At 36.5% G+C, this 17,173-nt stretch overlaps 1 protein-coding gene across 2 annotated transcripts in view; it reads left to right on the top strand.

The window, feature by feature from the left end:
* Window positions 1-17,173, top strand: part of TTLL7 (tubulin tyrosine ligase like 7) — a 73,723-nt gene that overhangs the window by 21,133 nt on the left and 35,417 nt on the right. For both annotated transcript variants that reach the window (XM_062003745.1, XM_062003744.1), the window contains 5 exons: window positions 700-767; window positions 5,806-5,964; window positions 7,465-7,681; window positions 10,100-10,264; window positions 11,075-11,233. In XM_062003745.1, coding sequence (XP_061859729.1) covers window positions 700-767; window positions 5,806-5,964; window positions 7,465-7,681; window positions 10,100-10,264; window positions 11,075-11,233 — 768 coding nt within the window. The remainder of the gene's footprint in view (window positions 1-699; window positions 768-5,805; window positions 5,965-7,464; window positions 7,682-10,099; window positions 10,265-11,074; window positions 11,234-17,173) is intronic.

Genomic DNA, 17,173 nt, shown 5'->3' with positions numbered 1-17,173 from the left:
TACTTCATTGAAATGTTCAGTAATGTGTTACTTTTGCTCAGTTAATTTGTATGGAGAGAATCCCTCCCACCCCTCAAAACATGACCAACGAGACTGCAAGAAGTCTATACCACAACATCTTTTAAAATGCTGTTCTCTTTTCCAGAGTTATTTGTTCATACAACTTGGAATCTGGTGCTATTGTATTTGGGACTGTTCTTTCATGCTTTTGTCTGCCAGTTGGGTGTTGTAAATGATCAAAGTTTGATAGATGATGCAAAACATCATTTATAAGTTGCTCATAAGCTTTTAAGCAGTAAGTTAATGAGCAGAGCTCTCCTCACAGTTTCTGTGAATAAATAATTCCTCTTTTACTTTCATAGAATCATAGAATGGTAGGGGTTGGAAGGGACCTTTAGAGATTATCTAGTCCAATCCCCCTTTGTGATGGTATTCTTTGTTCCTAGACAGCTTTGTGTATGATAGTCTCCTTTCATATCTGAAATGAAATCAATGGACATATTCATGTTGATGAAGAATACTACATAGAGCATCTTTAGTATTACTAAGAATACATAGTATAAAGTAAGATATTATCTTACATAATTTATATAAACACTAATTATGTTTGCCTGAGCGTGCAGTTGAATGTTTGATATGATCTTATGAGATATGCCAGGAAAACTAAGTAATAACTTTGGTTTTTTTCTCCTTCATCAGAGAATCAACCATTTTCCAGGAATGGGAGAGATCTGCAGAAAGGATTTTCTGGCAAGAAACATGACTAAGTAATCTTTCTTTTGATATTAAGTCGTTTTTCAGCCATAGTATTTAATGCAGTAAAATACAGAATTATTGCTTGTAAGGTTTGTTTATTTTTGCTAGGAGGCAAAAATAATGAGAGGACCAAGAATAATTTCCAAAGTTTCTTAATAACTTTGGGTTTGGTTGTGGATCTGTAACATTAGAGTGGGCTACTGTACCTCTGCAATTGACTTCAGTGGAAAGTAATATGTGTTCAGTTCTCTGACTATGTATTTCAAAATGTAGGAGAGCCTTTAATTATTGTATCATAAACTTAATACATAACACATCCAGCCATATACCCTCTAATGGTACACCAGGAAAAGTGACTACTATGTGGATGGATATTATTTGTTTAAAATAATATATGACTATATTTTTATGTATATTAAATATAAAATGTTAAGCTTCTTACTGATTATATAATAAATAAGAGAGGCTCCTTTGTCTATTTATAAATTCTCCTCACTCTAGTAAAATAACTGGGTACTGAGGAGTTATCTTAACTGAGAATCTGTGAGTAAGACCTGTAAGAAAACAACACTAAATAATTATTCAATAGCTTGGTAGTAAGGAAAAGTTCAGGGATAAATGTGTGTGAATATTTTGTTTCTTCTAAATTAAAGAACAATCATTAAGAGAGTTAATCTTTTGGCAGCCAATGTTACCTTACTCTGCATTTCCTATTACCAGAACAGAATTTGTTTTCATATATTAATGTTATTAACGTAGTATCTCATCTCTCTCTCTCCTTCTCTTTCTCTCTCTCTCCTTTTTTGTCTTATAACTATGACACATAGCATGTAGAATGTATGCAGCTGTTACGATGCAAATCCTATGTGCATTGCTGCATTGTCTAGATGTCCTATGTGGGGGCCAGAACTGCCTTGTGTCAATACATGCTACATAAGCACTTTTCACTCCCCCTTCCTGACTTAAACTCTAAATACAAACATGGAAATAGCACGTGGAGGCAAATAGCATTTGGAGAGTGGAAAGAGTGGAACAGCATGGGTCAGTCTGGTAGGCAGTGGTATCCCTGTGTATTGCTACAGTTCGGTGATTTTAATAAAATGTGCAAAATGGACAAAAGGCTCTTATGCACACATTGTTTTCAAATACAGTCTGATTATACCTCTTTTAAGTTACTGAATTCTGAGTTAGAAATGCAGTATAAAGGTACTCAATGTGGAGAATGCACATATTATAGATAAAATGGGAGTAATTTCTCTGATATGGTAGCTTTGGTCAAACATAGCTGTGTTTTGACTTCACTTAACATCAGTAGATATTTTAATCAAAATACCAAAATTATATACCTTGAGACTGCTTGTGAAACAGACCTATGTCTGTGAAATCACAAGTCAGTTGGGATCTGTGCTTGGGAAGACTCTTATCTGTAGAGTGGAGAATTTTGTTCCATACATTCACTGTTTTGTTATACAATTTATTTGAACAGGATTGTGCAGAAACACTAATTCTATTTTCTTGCTTTTCTGCTTCATGCCACCTCTTCTCTTCCTGTTAATTGACTTGTACAGAGTAGCTGTGAGTTTTATACCTTGGGAGTTCATGGAACAACTGCTGGGAATTGGTTGAGAGTAGGCTTTTTTACTTCTACCTTTGTTGTTATAGCAATCTCACTGTTTCAGTTTCTGAAAGCTGTTGGCAATGGAGTGAAAGAACAATTCCAGGAAGGCAAACACTATCCAGGAGGAATTGCTCTTCAGGAATCCCTCTTACAGCCAATATCCAGGCAGTCGGGTCCTTAAGACAATATGGTTTTCACATGTGGAAGGGTGGGAGTGGTGTAATATGTAGCATGTGTAATATGAAAGAGGACAACTCAGCACAGAAAATGTAGGGATACAGAGTAATGGAATAGATAGAGTCAGGAATGTAATTGAGAACAAAATGATGCACAGTCATAATTTTTAAAGGGAATAATTAGAACACAGAATTGTAGGGCCAACTAGATCTTAATTTCTGTAAATGGTCTCTTAGATGAGATCTCCTCATGTGAAGGATACATGTAGTTACAGAATGAATACATTAAATGGAAGAGAAGGTGTACAGGATGAATGGGGAGAGGAACAGAGCATGTAAGAGATTGTCTCTTTTGCAGCACATTTGTTGTTTAGTTTAAAAGGTTTGTGAACTGATAATGTATAAGAATCATTATAATCCATACCTACCCACTAACCTCCTTTCATGGAATCAGAGAATGGTAGGAGTTGGAAGGAACCTCTAGAGACCATCTGATCCAACCCTTCTGCTAAAGCAGGTTGACCTAGATCACGTTACACAGGAACACATTCAGGTGGGTTTTGAAAACCTCCAGAGGAGACTCCACACCCTTCCTGGGCAGTCTGTGCCAGGGCTCCTTCACCCTCACATAGAGAGGAACTCCACCACCTTTCGTACTTGAAAAGTCAGAGGAAATTGTAACCTAGGCAGTGGAATGTGCACTATTAGACTGACAAGTCATGTCTTCAGTAACCTACATTTTCTTCAACAGCTTTGATTCTTTTGCATAGATAGCACTGAGAAACAAGAGCACAGCTTGACCACATCCATGAGATAAGATAGCTCTCAGAAGAACAATAATTTGCTGTTTAGTTCTCAAACCTCCTGGTAAGAACTACAAAGGCTAAAGGATAGAGCAGCACAGTGAAAAAGTGGTTCCCCACAGTAGGGGATAGCAGATGTGCTGGAAAATAGACCTATTGTAATGGAATGAGTCTTGATTCTGTGAGCCACTTGATGATGCTCCTAAGCTTTTTCTGAATAGGGTCAAGCAGGGAAAGAACAGAGATGAATTATTTTGTTGAAAGTTTTAGTGAGCAACGTACTTAAAAACAGTGGCTAAGTATTTTGCTTCATATTATTGTATATAGTCTACCCAGTTATGCATAAGAGAAAAAGGCATATGGGACTGAGATGCTTGCAGTCACAAAATAATATGAATGTATCTTGAATACCATGAAGCTATATACATCAAGTAGGGAATATGTATATTGAAACTTGTAAGTTAAATAGCAAATCTCTATAATGTAACACTTGAGGATACATATGTTAAATAATTTGGATTATATATAAATACGTAGCAGATGGAGACTAGTTTAAAAATATGCAGGAATCCTGAATTACACCATCATTTATTTTTTTTGAAACTCATTCTGAATGTTTGCTGGCTTTCATCAAATTGGATTTGTAAAAATAATAGTTAAAATGAAACTGCAGAAGCACTGAACCTCATGCACAACTTCAAGACTACTATAGCTATTGTGATTTCTGCAGAGTGATTGTGGGCTACACAATTTGGTGACAGTGTATCTATTATACCAGTGGAGCCTGGCTGCAGTCCTAGCCTTACAGATGTGGTTGGTGTCTCTATTCTTTACCATTAATACATGAACCACTTAAAGAAAAAGTGTCTTGTGCTGCATCATGAGTATTATGTAGACTCACAGTAGAAATAAAAATTCGAAAGGATATTGTAAGTCTCTTTTGCATTTAAGTTATCCTTATGCTATTAGTTTCATTACAAAAAGGGAAGTATGTCTAAACCTGTAGTTAATTCAAAAGTATTAAAATTCACCATGGTGCCAAAAAAAATCAAAATTAGGCAACTTACTATGTCAGTTAATTTCTTTTTAAACACCTAGTCATTTTTTTCCTTAGTCTGTGGATGTGTTTTAGAAATCTCCACCCTATGTTACAGAGTAGTTTTGAGTTACTAGGGCTATTTTCATATGAGGTTATGTATGAAGTTTCAGGTATTCTGAGCACCTGAAACAAGCTAGCTGCATCGGTATTTAACTTGTCAAAGACTGAATTTATTCTACTGGGAACAATGTTACACTGGCCTGCATAATAGCACCAAGTCCACTTTGCTTCTGTAACTTGGCTGTTAACCAGTATTAAAGCTACTTTGATTAAAGCTAACCCATATGTATCTAGCCCATACTGCCAGTCTGGTGTGGATATGTGCTTCCCATCTGCCGAATACACAGCTTTGGGTGATGGAAACTTCTACTCACTGAGTTCTCTATAAGTTTTTTCTCTTCTATTTGTGGTTTTTTTTCTGCGTAGATAACAGATCTATAAAATGAGATATGCTCAGCTACTGCAGCTATTAAAACAGGGAGATCAAGACCTTACTGCATCCTTTAACCAGTTTCAGAAATGGTTCTCTATGATGTCTTAACCTTGTTTTAGTTCTTCTGCTTTTTCTCACTTTGTCTTGCTTTGCATTCTTTGCTTTCTTTCAAATAAATAAGATGCTCAGTGACTCTTCAGCAAAATGCTGCTGCCAAACACAAGTTTGTGTGTTTTGCTCTGCGTTGGAGATGCATGAGCAGTTGCTTGGCCTGTATCAAAGTATGGTTACCGTAATTCTTTATTTTTGAAATTCCTGCAAAAGGCAGGAAACAAAGAGACAGAAATCTCTTAAATAGATTTCATTTTAAAATTGAATCCCCATGATTAATACTTTTTGCATCCATGAAGAAACACCAAATATTCCAGCTCCTGTTTTTGTTTTCCCCCACATGTGTGTTGATCCTCATATATCCCCAAACACTTGCAGATATGAAAATTAAAATACATGCCAAATATCTCCACCTCTCCCAAGGAAGCAAAGAAGAAAAAAACCCAAGAGGAATACATTAATTCAGGAGTCTATTGAGCAGGGAAAGATCTCTAATCACATGTCTATTGTCAATTTAGTATTTCTAAGAGGAATAGCATTAAACTTGAGTAACTGAACAGAAACTACAACAGGAGTAAGATGGATGCCAAGAAGTGTGATGGATGCTAGTACGTAACAAGCAAATATGATGTGATAATGAGCAAAACTGCACAAAATGAATACATTACAGAGTTCTAACTATTCTTAAACAACTGCAGAGCATGTTGCTAAAAAAGCTTCCTTGTCAGATTATTGTGAATGCTTTTTAACCCTGAGGTTTGAAATAGTACTTAAAAAAACCCAAAATACTCAATTACTCTTCTTTGCAGAATGATCAAGAGTCAGCCTCAGGAGTATAGTTTTATTCCTCGAACTTGGATCTTCCCTGCAGAATACACACAATTTCAAAACTACGTAAAAGAACTGAAGAAGAAACGTAGGCAGAAAACTTTCATAGTCAAACCAGCTAATGGTGCAATGGGACATGGGTAAGTTCTGTGTTAATTTGAGTCTTCTTGCCTGTTAAAGGTGAAATCTAATGCTATGTACAACATGAACGGAAGCTGTGCATTAGTTGACGATTATATCCAAGTTTCATAGTGTATGAAAATTCACATATTTGAAAGTTTAACAAGATGAAAGCTTAACAAACAGAAGTAGCTGAAATAGAAAGGTGAATCAAAGTGGTGTTCAGAATGTGGCATATGAGATTGTATTGTGCATAACAGGCAGGATTTCAATGGCTGGGGGCTGCAGAGGTGTCATATGGGAGACAGTCAAGATATTCTACTTTTAGAGTCTTTGAGACTAGCCGAGTCACCCTATTGAATGTCAAAACTACAGCCAGACAGAGGAGCACAACAATATATAAGCGCAACAGCCACGAGATGTAGGAGAAACAGAGGAGAAGACCCTATTGGGGGTATGGCTGGAGGTGCACCCTTGGGAGGAGGTGATGTCTGTGCTGGAGGAGGGACACCTCTGAAGAGACAGTGACCTGCAGCTGAGTTGAAACAGTTTTGCGTGTGACAGGGCTGCACAGTAAAAAAACATGAGATAAATATTGCAGTTTTGTTCTTAACTCTTTTCTTTAGATATTTGAAATTTATTTTTTATTACTTTTAATATAAATTTGGATTATACAGTAAAGCTCTTAGTTATTAAAAGTGTGTTGGAATTGCTGTAAAAGCCCCCTAACTTCCCAATTTCCTTATTTTTCAGTCCCCTTGATAAGGGCTGAAGAAAAGCTGAAGGGAATGGTAGCAGCATCAGAGAAATGCTTGAAAAGTATTTTGGTGTTAAAAAGTATTCAGAACACTGAAATATATCATAAATAATAGAGGGTAAGATTAAGGCAGCAAAGCTATAGGAATTTGGGGTCAATAGCCATTATTATTATTATATATATAATACTATGTTATTGTTAAAATTATTTAGAATCCTGTGCAGTTGAGGACTGCCAGTTTATAGTCCATATATAAACCATTTCTCATTGTGATGTGGGGAAACCCACATATGGAAATACTGAGCCTAACCTCTGCCATCCTTAGTTGCACTGATCAGTATCCCACTTTGCAAACTTCACCAGTAAGCCTGGTTAGCACTAAAAGTTCTGTACCACAGGCAGCAGTTGTGAGAAAGACTGGAAGCCTATTTTTAGAGCTGTGTGGGGAATAATCACAGAAGCTGGAGACTGGTCATTTTGCCAAACAATTTCTAAGTGTAGAGGGAACCTATTATTACAGATTGTTGAATCAAAGGAAGCATAAATTTGTTTTTAAATGGCCCATTGCCTTTTTTCATCAGAATAGCACCATAAAAGACAGGAAACCAAAAGCCATGTAAGCAAATGGAACTTTTTGTCTACAAATCAGATATGTAAGTCTCTTTCTCTAGGTAGGCTTTAGCTGAGTGACCATGAAAATCTATTTTGAAGAGTAATGTTCCATGTAAGTTCCATGGTTTTAAAATAATTTTTGTTTTAACAGGATCTCTTTAATAAGAAATGGAGAGAAGTTACAAGCTCAGGATCACTTGATTGTTCAGGAATATCTTGACAAACCATTTCTCATGGAAGGCTACAAGTTTGATTTACGTGTGTATATTCTTGTAACCTCCTGTGATCCATTAAAAGTATTTTTATATCATGATGGACTAGTGAGAATGGGCACAGAAAAGTATCATCCCCCCAGTGACTCAAATTTGGTAAGCTGGAGTTTGTTCCAATTTATTGCTTACGCATATAGACTCTTTCCTGTGTTATGTTTGGAGGAAGTGAAATAAAGCAAGTCATGACATTAGATTTAATTTGGTATTTATCTGGCTGAACCTCTGCATTGTCATTAAAGAAAAAATAAAATGAAAGATATTTAACTCATGCTTTTCTGTGAATCACAAGTATAGCCATATATTGCTTATGCATGAAAATCTTACATGAATTTGTATGCACATGTGCTAAAGAGTTTCAATGTTTCCTAAAAGAAAACAAAAAAAGTCAATTATTGACATTCACCTCCCCCTGCCAAAGAACCCCAAATAGAAATATTTACATAAGTTGCATTGCTTTTTTATGTATCTGAGACTGGTTTCGGGGTGAGGTAAAGACACAAGGTTTACCTTGTGCCAGATCATTGAACTTTAGAGCTTATGCTGATGGTCCTGCAATGTTTCAGCCATTGTGTTGGGAACCTATGCAGAAAACAGAGGAGTGATACAAAGAGTGATCGCTGCAGTCCCTGAAGGTAAGGGAATCTGCTGCTAGTGCTGTTTGGCAGTGAGTGCTTCAGCAGGGAAAAAGATATTTACTTGACAACTTTAGGATGATAGCAGGGCTGCCTATAAACTTTCAGAGAGCCAAGAAACAGGCACATGCTAAAATTTTTGGACATTTCAGTCCTCCACTGTACGGCATCATACTTTGTTGACAGGTGTAACCCTTCTCTTCTGGCACAGGTCACAATGCAGAATCTGGCACAGACCTCCAAAGCATTGGGAGGCATCAGAACATTTGAATTTCTGATACCTTGCTCTGTATTCTGTTGCTGCTTTGTCTTTCTTTTTATATACCCTATACTTTTAGAGCTGCTTCAGTGTAATTATACAACAGACGACACATGGAGACCCTTTTTCCCTAATTGTCACTTAAAATTATGACTGTTTCTTAGTGTACCTTTGAAGAATGCAGATATGACTTGGAGCCCAGAACAAATAGTATATTTGGAAGACTTCCAATGTTATGTTTGAAATAGTTTACTTTTAATAATTTGTAATTGTTATAATCTCAGCATTAGCAGCACTGAAATATGCTCTTGAGTAGATAAGCAGAACAGGCAGTTGTTTCTGTGTCTCACAACCATTCATATTGTAGTTTGTCTGTTCTATGAAATAACCTAGCTTATCATTAATGACATTGTTCCAGGTAACTTTAGACTAAAGATTAGTTCAGATGTTTAACAAAACACTTTCATTTTTTGTTAGTCTGAAAAAGAATTGCTTTTGTCTGAAATAATTTGGATTTCACGGAAAGATGACAGTTATAACGACTTAAAACCAATAGATTTCAGAATGATTCTCAAAGCAGTAATTGGAAGCCATGGGAGAAATGCATTACTTGTAGCATTAATACAATATATTGTTAATTAGACTGCAATTAAATTGATTGTTTTTTAAACATAAGTAAGCACAGTGAGATAAAGGACAGCAGAAGGCTTGTGTTATCTCTTGGCTATCTTATAAAAAAGGATTGGAACAGCAGGCTTATGGTCAGCTTAGAATGCAATTAAATAAAGAATCAAACATGGCAGGGAACTGCTACTGTAATGAGTACATTTATAGTAGTATAAATGGAAAGGTGAATTAATATCTGTACTGGTAAGTAATGTAAACATATAAATAATAGTTTATAAATTGGCCTTGGAAAGGTATTTTTTTTTGAAATGCAATGGATAACATGAATCTATTGCTGGTGACACCCACTCCATAAAGGAACTATAGCACTCATTCATTTATGTGATGTATATCTTGAAGTTTACCTCCCTTTGGTATATGGCTACTAGCCAGTCAAAAATGAGCAATTTTGGCAGATATCAACATGGCAGATGAGTTTATATATACAGGATATTTTGAAGTATCACTATCATAAGAACATTTCTCATAAATAAACTACAGTGAAAACTGAAATATGGGATTGTCTATGAGACAGATGCCAGAGTGTTTGTAACACTTTTAAAGAAGCACTTAAAAATACCATTTTTATTGTTTGCTACTTGTGGAATGTAGTAATTCTGTAAGTTACGATAATTGTTCTTGGTTTGTAGATAATTTTTTACACACAGTCCTGTAAAAATGGCAAATATATTGTCCAACAAGATGTTGAGTGGCCGCTCAGTTGATTCCAGGTGGCTTAAACGTGAGCACAGGTTTTGTTATAAGAAGGCTAAAACATTCAGTAGATGAAATCTCCAAAAATCAAAACACTAAATCTGCACACTGTATATTTGCAAGTATGGACCATTTGATTATGTCATTATTGATTTAACATTTTTTGTGTTAATTGTTGTGAATTCACCATTCTAGAGTTGTATCTAAGTGGTTTTTTTTAATATCTTTTCTCCCTTTTTTTAGAGTCAATTGTATATGCATCTGACAAATTACTCTGTCAATAAACATAATGAACACTTTGAAAGGGATGAAACAGAAGACAAAGGAAGCAAACGCTCCATAAAATGGTTCACTGAGTTTCTAGAAACAAATAATCTTGATGTCTCCAAATTCTGGAGTGATATTTCAGTAAGATAAAATTAATACGCTTTCCTTTATTTTGTTTATTCTTAGAAAATTAATTACTTCTGTCATCTGCTTTACTGAAATCCAGAAGAGTTTTTGAAACTTTATTAATCCAAAGTCTCATCAATACATGCCTCCGAGGACATTCCAGAAATGTTGATTTATGTTTTTTAAAAACTGAATTCAGAGTCTGATTATAAATTTTTAATGTTGAACTTTTTCTGATGAACAAAAACTCTTTCCAACAGTTATTCACATGAGTAATGTGACGCAAAGCAATCGCCCCGTTTAAATTCGTGGGGAGTTTTCCAGAGTATCAAGTACATTTTATGTGTGAATATTTACAGAATTGTAGTCAGCATTGCAGGTATCTGTGGACTCAAATCTCCACTGCTAAAGTCAGTAGTTATGTTATAGGTGTCTTCAGTTGAGGAATAGGCCTAAAACTATTAGAGCCTGGACACCATCTGTACAAAGGATTCTGAGAATGTTGAAAATTACTTTGCAAAATGAGATGGATGAAGGTTTTCTGTACTATGCTTTGTTCCCAATATACCTTTAGTATTTAAGTTATTGCATATCTACAAGTACATAAGTTTTATGGAAGGTATAACCATATATTCTACAGCTATATAAATAAATATCAGACTCCATAGGAATAATTTATTTATTACAGACCATTGTTTGGTATTTTAGGTATTTTTTTAGTAAATACTTTAATGAAATGTAGAAGATCAAAGTAGGAAACGTATTAAATCAATATATACTGGTGTCCTCTCTCCTGATGATTTTTTCTGAAAAATATCCCTACAGGAGTTAGTAGTGAAGACTCTCATAGTTGCAGAGCCACATGTTCTTCATGCTTATCGAATGTGCAGGCCAGGACAAGCACCAGGAAGTGACAGTGTCTGCTTTGAAGTCCTGGGATTTGATATTCTGCTGGATAGAAAACTAAAGCCATGGCTCCTAGAGGTAAACCTCTTTAAATAAATGCAAAGTAAGTTTTTAAGAGTAAAGTAAAGTTGAACCCAAATCTAGGTAAGACAATTTCCAAAGAACATCTGTGCATTGCAGGAGGTACCGTTGACTACATAGATGGTGCTTTTTTCCACAACATCCGTATGGAAACTCTACCTTGCAGTGATATTTGGAGACCTGGATATTCATTTTCCTGGAGGAATGTTGCATTTCTGATGTTTTAAAAGTTTTAATGAGACATATGATGTTAATCCAGTTGTTACTGTAGCTGAAGGACCTTGTTTATACCGAGTGAAGCATAGATTTCCTTCATGAGCATGGTTCTGGCAACTTTTGTCAATGTATGTCTTCATTTTCTTGTATTGGGGATATGTGTTTTGCTCTCCTGTGAGTTTTTAAAACATTCATGTACACAGAGGAAACCATTTCAGTATACATGAAGTGCTGGGAAACAATCTTGTTCTAGTGAAAGGGCTAGAAGAAACATTTCTTCTCTTTGTTACTGGTACAGTTACTCTTAAGTGGTGTCTGTGCATGTTTTCAACCAGGAATGTGTGAGCTTTGTCTATTGTGTCTCTTTAATAACACTTTTGATAACATGTAGGTGAAGTTCACTTATCTTTTTTTCAGATTGTCTTATATCATTTGTTAACTGATTGAGATGCTGTACAGTTGGAGGGAAAAAAAGCAAAATGTATTAAAAATCTATCTATTGACAATAAATCATGAATATGATTTGGCTACTGATGAGCAATCAATACACAATTAATTTACTTAATTATAACCTTGCTCTCAGGCCATTAATACCATCAACTGTTGTTTTGCTGTGCTTATTTTTCTAAGGGTTTCAGTATAATTTTCATTAGGAAAATAAAGTTTCTTCACTGTTGCCATGCAGACATAGGCATATTTGTTGGCTTTGATGTGCTAGCCAAAAGCAGCACATGACATGTAGTCTGTCCTACATTGACATCTGTTTTTGCCAAGTAAAGCCTACTAACCCTTTGACTTAGCTCTGCACTTCCAGATTATCATCTGTAGGTTGCCAGTAGCTTGCATACAAGTGTATGTAGTTCTAAGTACAGACTGAAGTTGTTCTGGATATGCATTTCATCCAGTCTTGTAGCATATGGTGACAGACCCATTCTAGGGGAGATGGTATTTCAACCCGTGTAGTGAATCTGTTCTGAAGCACATCCCTCTGTCTCCTTGGGTGTTGACATGCAGTGTGGAGGTTACTTTTTTTGATGAGGGGGAAGGTCTGAGTCCCCATTTACGATATAGGTCTCAGAGGAGAATCATACTATCCCACACTCCTTGTTTATGAGGAAGGGATCTTATAAAATAGTAAATGCTGCTGTGATATTTTGGATTGGTAGAGAATACGTCAGGACTTAGAGTTGTGTACCTGGTTACAGTTTTTTTAAAATACAGAATTCTAATTATTTTCTTTCCTTCGTTTGGTGATAAAAGCATCATTCAATTTACTTTGCCAGATAGTAAACTAAACTAACAGAAACTTCAAACCTTTAAACTTAATGATCTAGTTTCTATGCTCACTTGCTATTTTCTACTGTGCTTGTTCAATGCTAAAACACAGTATTTGTATGTGTGCACACTGAATGTATACTATATGTTGTGTAGTAAAGATCAAATTATCAGTGTGTATATAGATACATTATATATAATATATATACAGTGTGTGTGCATATATATATATATGTATATCTAGATTTTTAATACTTGTTAATATTTTTTGTAAAACAATTCTGACTTCTTCCCCAGCTTTACACCCTTATCTTTTTCCACCATTTCCCTCTTGCCAAAACCTCTTTAAGAGAGTGAATAATTCTTTTTAGCTAAGAAGCACTAATCACAAGGCGCTGATTGTTCCGGGTGTTATGGGAAAATTTCCAAACAGAGTTAGGATGGTAAATCCAGTTTCATGATTCTATACCTCATGTAGCTTTTCTGTTATAAAGATAGCTTAATAAACTGTGCAACATTATGGTGACTCTTCTTTCCTGAGATCACTTTTGTTTCTCTTGTCTTGATGCAATATAGCTCTTCTGCTCCTTGATGGTACTGAACTTCCGGAACCTTCTACCGAAGTGAGGGCTGTGGGAGATGCGTGATTGCCATCTTGTGGCATCAAATGTTTCTGGCAAGTGTCTGTGCAGTCCCCGCAGCCTGCATCCTTTCTGAGTAGCAACGGCTACCTAGATTTCCCTTCAGTTCCCAGAAAATCCGATTTTACTCTTTTTGACCAAATTTTCAAGATAGATTATTCGTATATGAGTAGGATAATCATACAGTTGAGGTTCCAGGATGGACTCCAGCCTTGTTCAAACTCATTAACTCCAGTTAAGATCACAAAGTTGTGATCATTGGAGAAAAGTTATGTTTTAGTAACTGCCTCAAGTATAGAGTACTTGACTTCCCTTCTGATTTATGTGGATGAGACTGACACACCTTATATACAGATCCACAGATTTATTATTTACTGTAACTGAACTAGCAAAATCCCTTCAAAACTTTACCAGTCCAGTTAAAAGTACTTTGGAAATCTTGGGCCAAAATGTATCCAATTATTGTTAATTTCTATTAAGGTGGTTAAAGCTCACATAAACAAGTTTTCTGGTATCTACTCTTTTCTGTGGTGTTATGCTTACCCTGCCTGTCCCCCTTCAGATCCAAAGGCCAATAAGTGGCAGGAGAGTGAGGTCTGCTTCTCCAGAAGTAGATGGGTAGATGGTTATGGCAAGTTGTCATTGTCATGTGTTCTTCACCATGAAGAACACATAATTGATGGTAAAGGTTTATCCTTCTTTGCTTTTAGCTTCACTTAGGGTTAATTTTATTAATTTGCTGCCACTGTCCGCTTGCTGGCTGTTCCTTCACTGGCCACCAATTTCCCATTCTCTACAAGTTTTACAATGAGTGATTTGTTTTATATTTCCTGGATTCTGTTCTGTGTTTTTTGTTATCCCTAGACCCAGTATTATCTATCTCACAAGGCTGCATCCCTGGAGTGAACACTATTTGACCACTGTGACTGATGTGTACCTCAGAGTATCTAGATTTTTAAGACCTTCATTATCATACTTTGCTTGTACTTTTGGGGCCCCCTGATACACTGCTGTGTTTTTTTTAAACAATTTTCAAGATGTGTCTTTTAGATAAAATTATTCATGTTATACAACCTAGTCATGTGTATGTTCTGGTTCTTGGGTCATTGAACTCCTAATAATCATCTCTGAGCCAACAGATGCATATACAATACTTTGGTAAACAGTTACTATGAATACCTATTGTGGCAATATCACTGGTATAGTATCAAGATTAGTACACTACTGTCCAACATATCAGTCAGTAACCATATTTCTTGTCTGGAAACAAGGGACAGACACATGAAAAATGAGGGGCAGTACTTTCTTTTAAAGGATATTTTAAGGGAAAAGCAATTTTCTTAATATAATGATTCTCATAGAATCATAGAATGGTAGGATTGGAAGGGACCTTTAGAAATCATCTAGTCCAACCCCCCTGCAGAAGCAGGTCAACCTAGATCAGATCGCACAGGAACATGTCCAGGCGGGTCATAAAGACCTTCCAGAGAAGGAGACTCCACAACCCCTCTGGGCAGCCTGTGCCAGGGTTCCCTCACCTGAACCTGAATAGTTTTTTCTGAAGTTTAAATGGCGCTTTTTGTGTTCCAGCTTCATCTCATTACCTCTTGTCCTGTCACTAGATACACAACAGGAAAAAAGTGCTGCCCCAACCTCCTGACACCCACCATTTAGATATTTGTAAATATTAATGAGATCCCCCCTCAATCTCCAATTTTCTAGACTAGACAGCCCCAATTCCCACAGCCTCTCCTCATAAGGAAGATGTTCCCTGATCATCTTGGTGGCCCTGAGCTGGACTCTGTCCAGACGTTCCCTGTTCCTCTTGAGCTGGGGAGTCCAGAACTGAACACAATACTCCAGATTAGGACTCACCAAGGCAGAGTAGAGGGAGAGCAGAACCTCCCTCAACCTGTTGACCACACTCTTCTTGATGCATCCCAAGATGGCCATGAGGGCACATTGCTGGCTCATGGTTAGTTTATTGTCAACCAGGACTCCCAGGTCTCTCTTTGCAGAGCTGCTCTCCAGCAAGTCACCCTGGGATTGTTCCTCACCATATGCAGGACTCTGCCCTTGTCCTTGTTGAACCTCATGAGGTTCCTCTCTGATAGGAAAAGGGCCAGTGATGTCCTGGGATGCATCAAGCACAGCTATGCTTGCTGGTTGAGGAGATTTAAAAGCGTTCTATTTGAAGGAAGTGTTCTGCACTTTACATGATCAAGAAAGAGCTCTTGGATTGTCATTTCGGGAGTGTATGTATTTATTATGTAAATATCTACGGGGCCAATCATGATGTTTTCCCTACTGTGAGCAGGACAGAAACTCAAACTATTCTATTTTCTGCCACATTTAAAAAGAAATAAATGTTCTATATCAAACTTTAGTCTATTTATAATAGGGAGAGAACCTGAGAATTTCTGTTGTTTCTTAATGAAGGATCAATCTCTGATGTTAGGGTGAGCAGCCTGCACTGTTACTCTCTTGAAAAGGGCTCACTTATTACTTCAGTATATCTCTTAAGTTTATGAAGTCAAACAAGAATAGTATGAAGAGTAATATAACAGTAGTTACAATACTATGAATAGTGAAATTGTTATCTACTCATTTCTGGATGTAATGTTCATAACTTTAACAAAGGAATTCTGAGCTTTGTAAGTAAAACTTTGAAGTTTTTGAAATTCCCTTTCTTTTGCTTCCAAGAATCTGTAAAAACATAATAAAACCTGAAATTGGATCTTTGTAAAAACATTGTTTTTTCAAATATTCATTGAAGTAATTATCATTTCCTTACATCATTTTTTGCAGCTTATTGTAAATTTGAAAAGAAACAATCTATTTTCTTTGTAGTTTGCAGCAGAGAGCACCTGTTTTATTCTTCAGTAAAACCTATCTGTTTCACAAAGCACTTTGATAATGGTCAGTGAGGCAATACTAAAGGAGCATATAGGCATTGATGATCAATTGATGGTCAGTTTAGGTGAGCATAGAGCACCATTAATGCTGCCCTCCCATGGTCTTCAGCAAGGTCAGCATTTCAGTTTTGTGATGAGTTTATATACATATACATAAAAGAAAAAGTTATCTTTCAGTTGATCCAAGTGATTAGCATTATTTAGAATCTTTCCAGTTACAATTAGGAAGGGCAAATGATGAAAATACTATCTTTGGTTCAATTCTCTACTCTTAAATTTGATTTATTTGTAGCAAAGAGAACTTTAAGTGATTCTTGTACTCGGGCAACCTCTCTCTCTGTTGTCTTGGAGAACATTTTTAGGGCTCCTGTCTGGTTTTTTTCCTCTCTCTGATGGGTTCTCTTTGCTCTCAAACAGTAGCAGAGAGTCCACTAGGCACACCTGCCTTTAGCTCAGTGCTTGCCTTTAGCTCAGTGCTTGCCTTCAGTGTAACTCTTAACACTTTTCCAGTGAATAAAGAGCTAAAAAGGATGCAGTTTGATTTCACAAATAATATGGTGTTACTGTGGGCAGTTGCCCAAAGAGCTGGTCTGGGAACTTGCTTCTGTCTGGTGCAGAGAAGAGAGAAGTGACATGAAGGCAGGACTAAAAGAGGGGCAGCACCAGATCTTTGGGCAGCTTGCAGTTGCGCTAGACAAGGTAAAATGTGAAGCCACACTTGTATGAGACAGATCTGAGGTGAGATCTCTGTCCTCCTCCTACCTTTTGTTGAAGGCATGCTCCCTGCCTCCTTTGTTGACACAGGTACTTGCAGGATTCCTTCCTGAGATGATCAAGGACAAATAAGCCATCGTGTTTGGTGTGGTTAATGTTCTTGTGGATAACTGGGA

This window comes from Colius striatus, chromosome 10 (genome assembly GCF_028858725.1).
Source record: "Colius striatus isolate bColStr4 chromosome 10, bColStr4.1.hap1, whole genome shotgun sequence".
Classification (NCBI taxonomy): Eukaryota; Metazoa; Chordata; class Aves; order Coliiformes; family Coliidae; genus Colius; species Colius striatus.
Note: the sequence above shows the minus strand (reverse complement) of the source record. Positions and strands in the feature narration are given on the sequence as shown.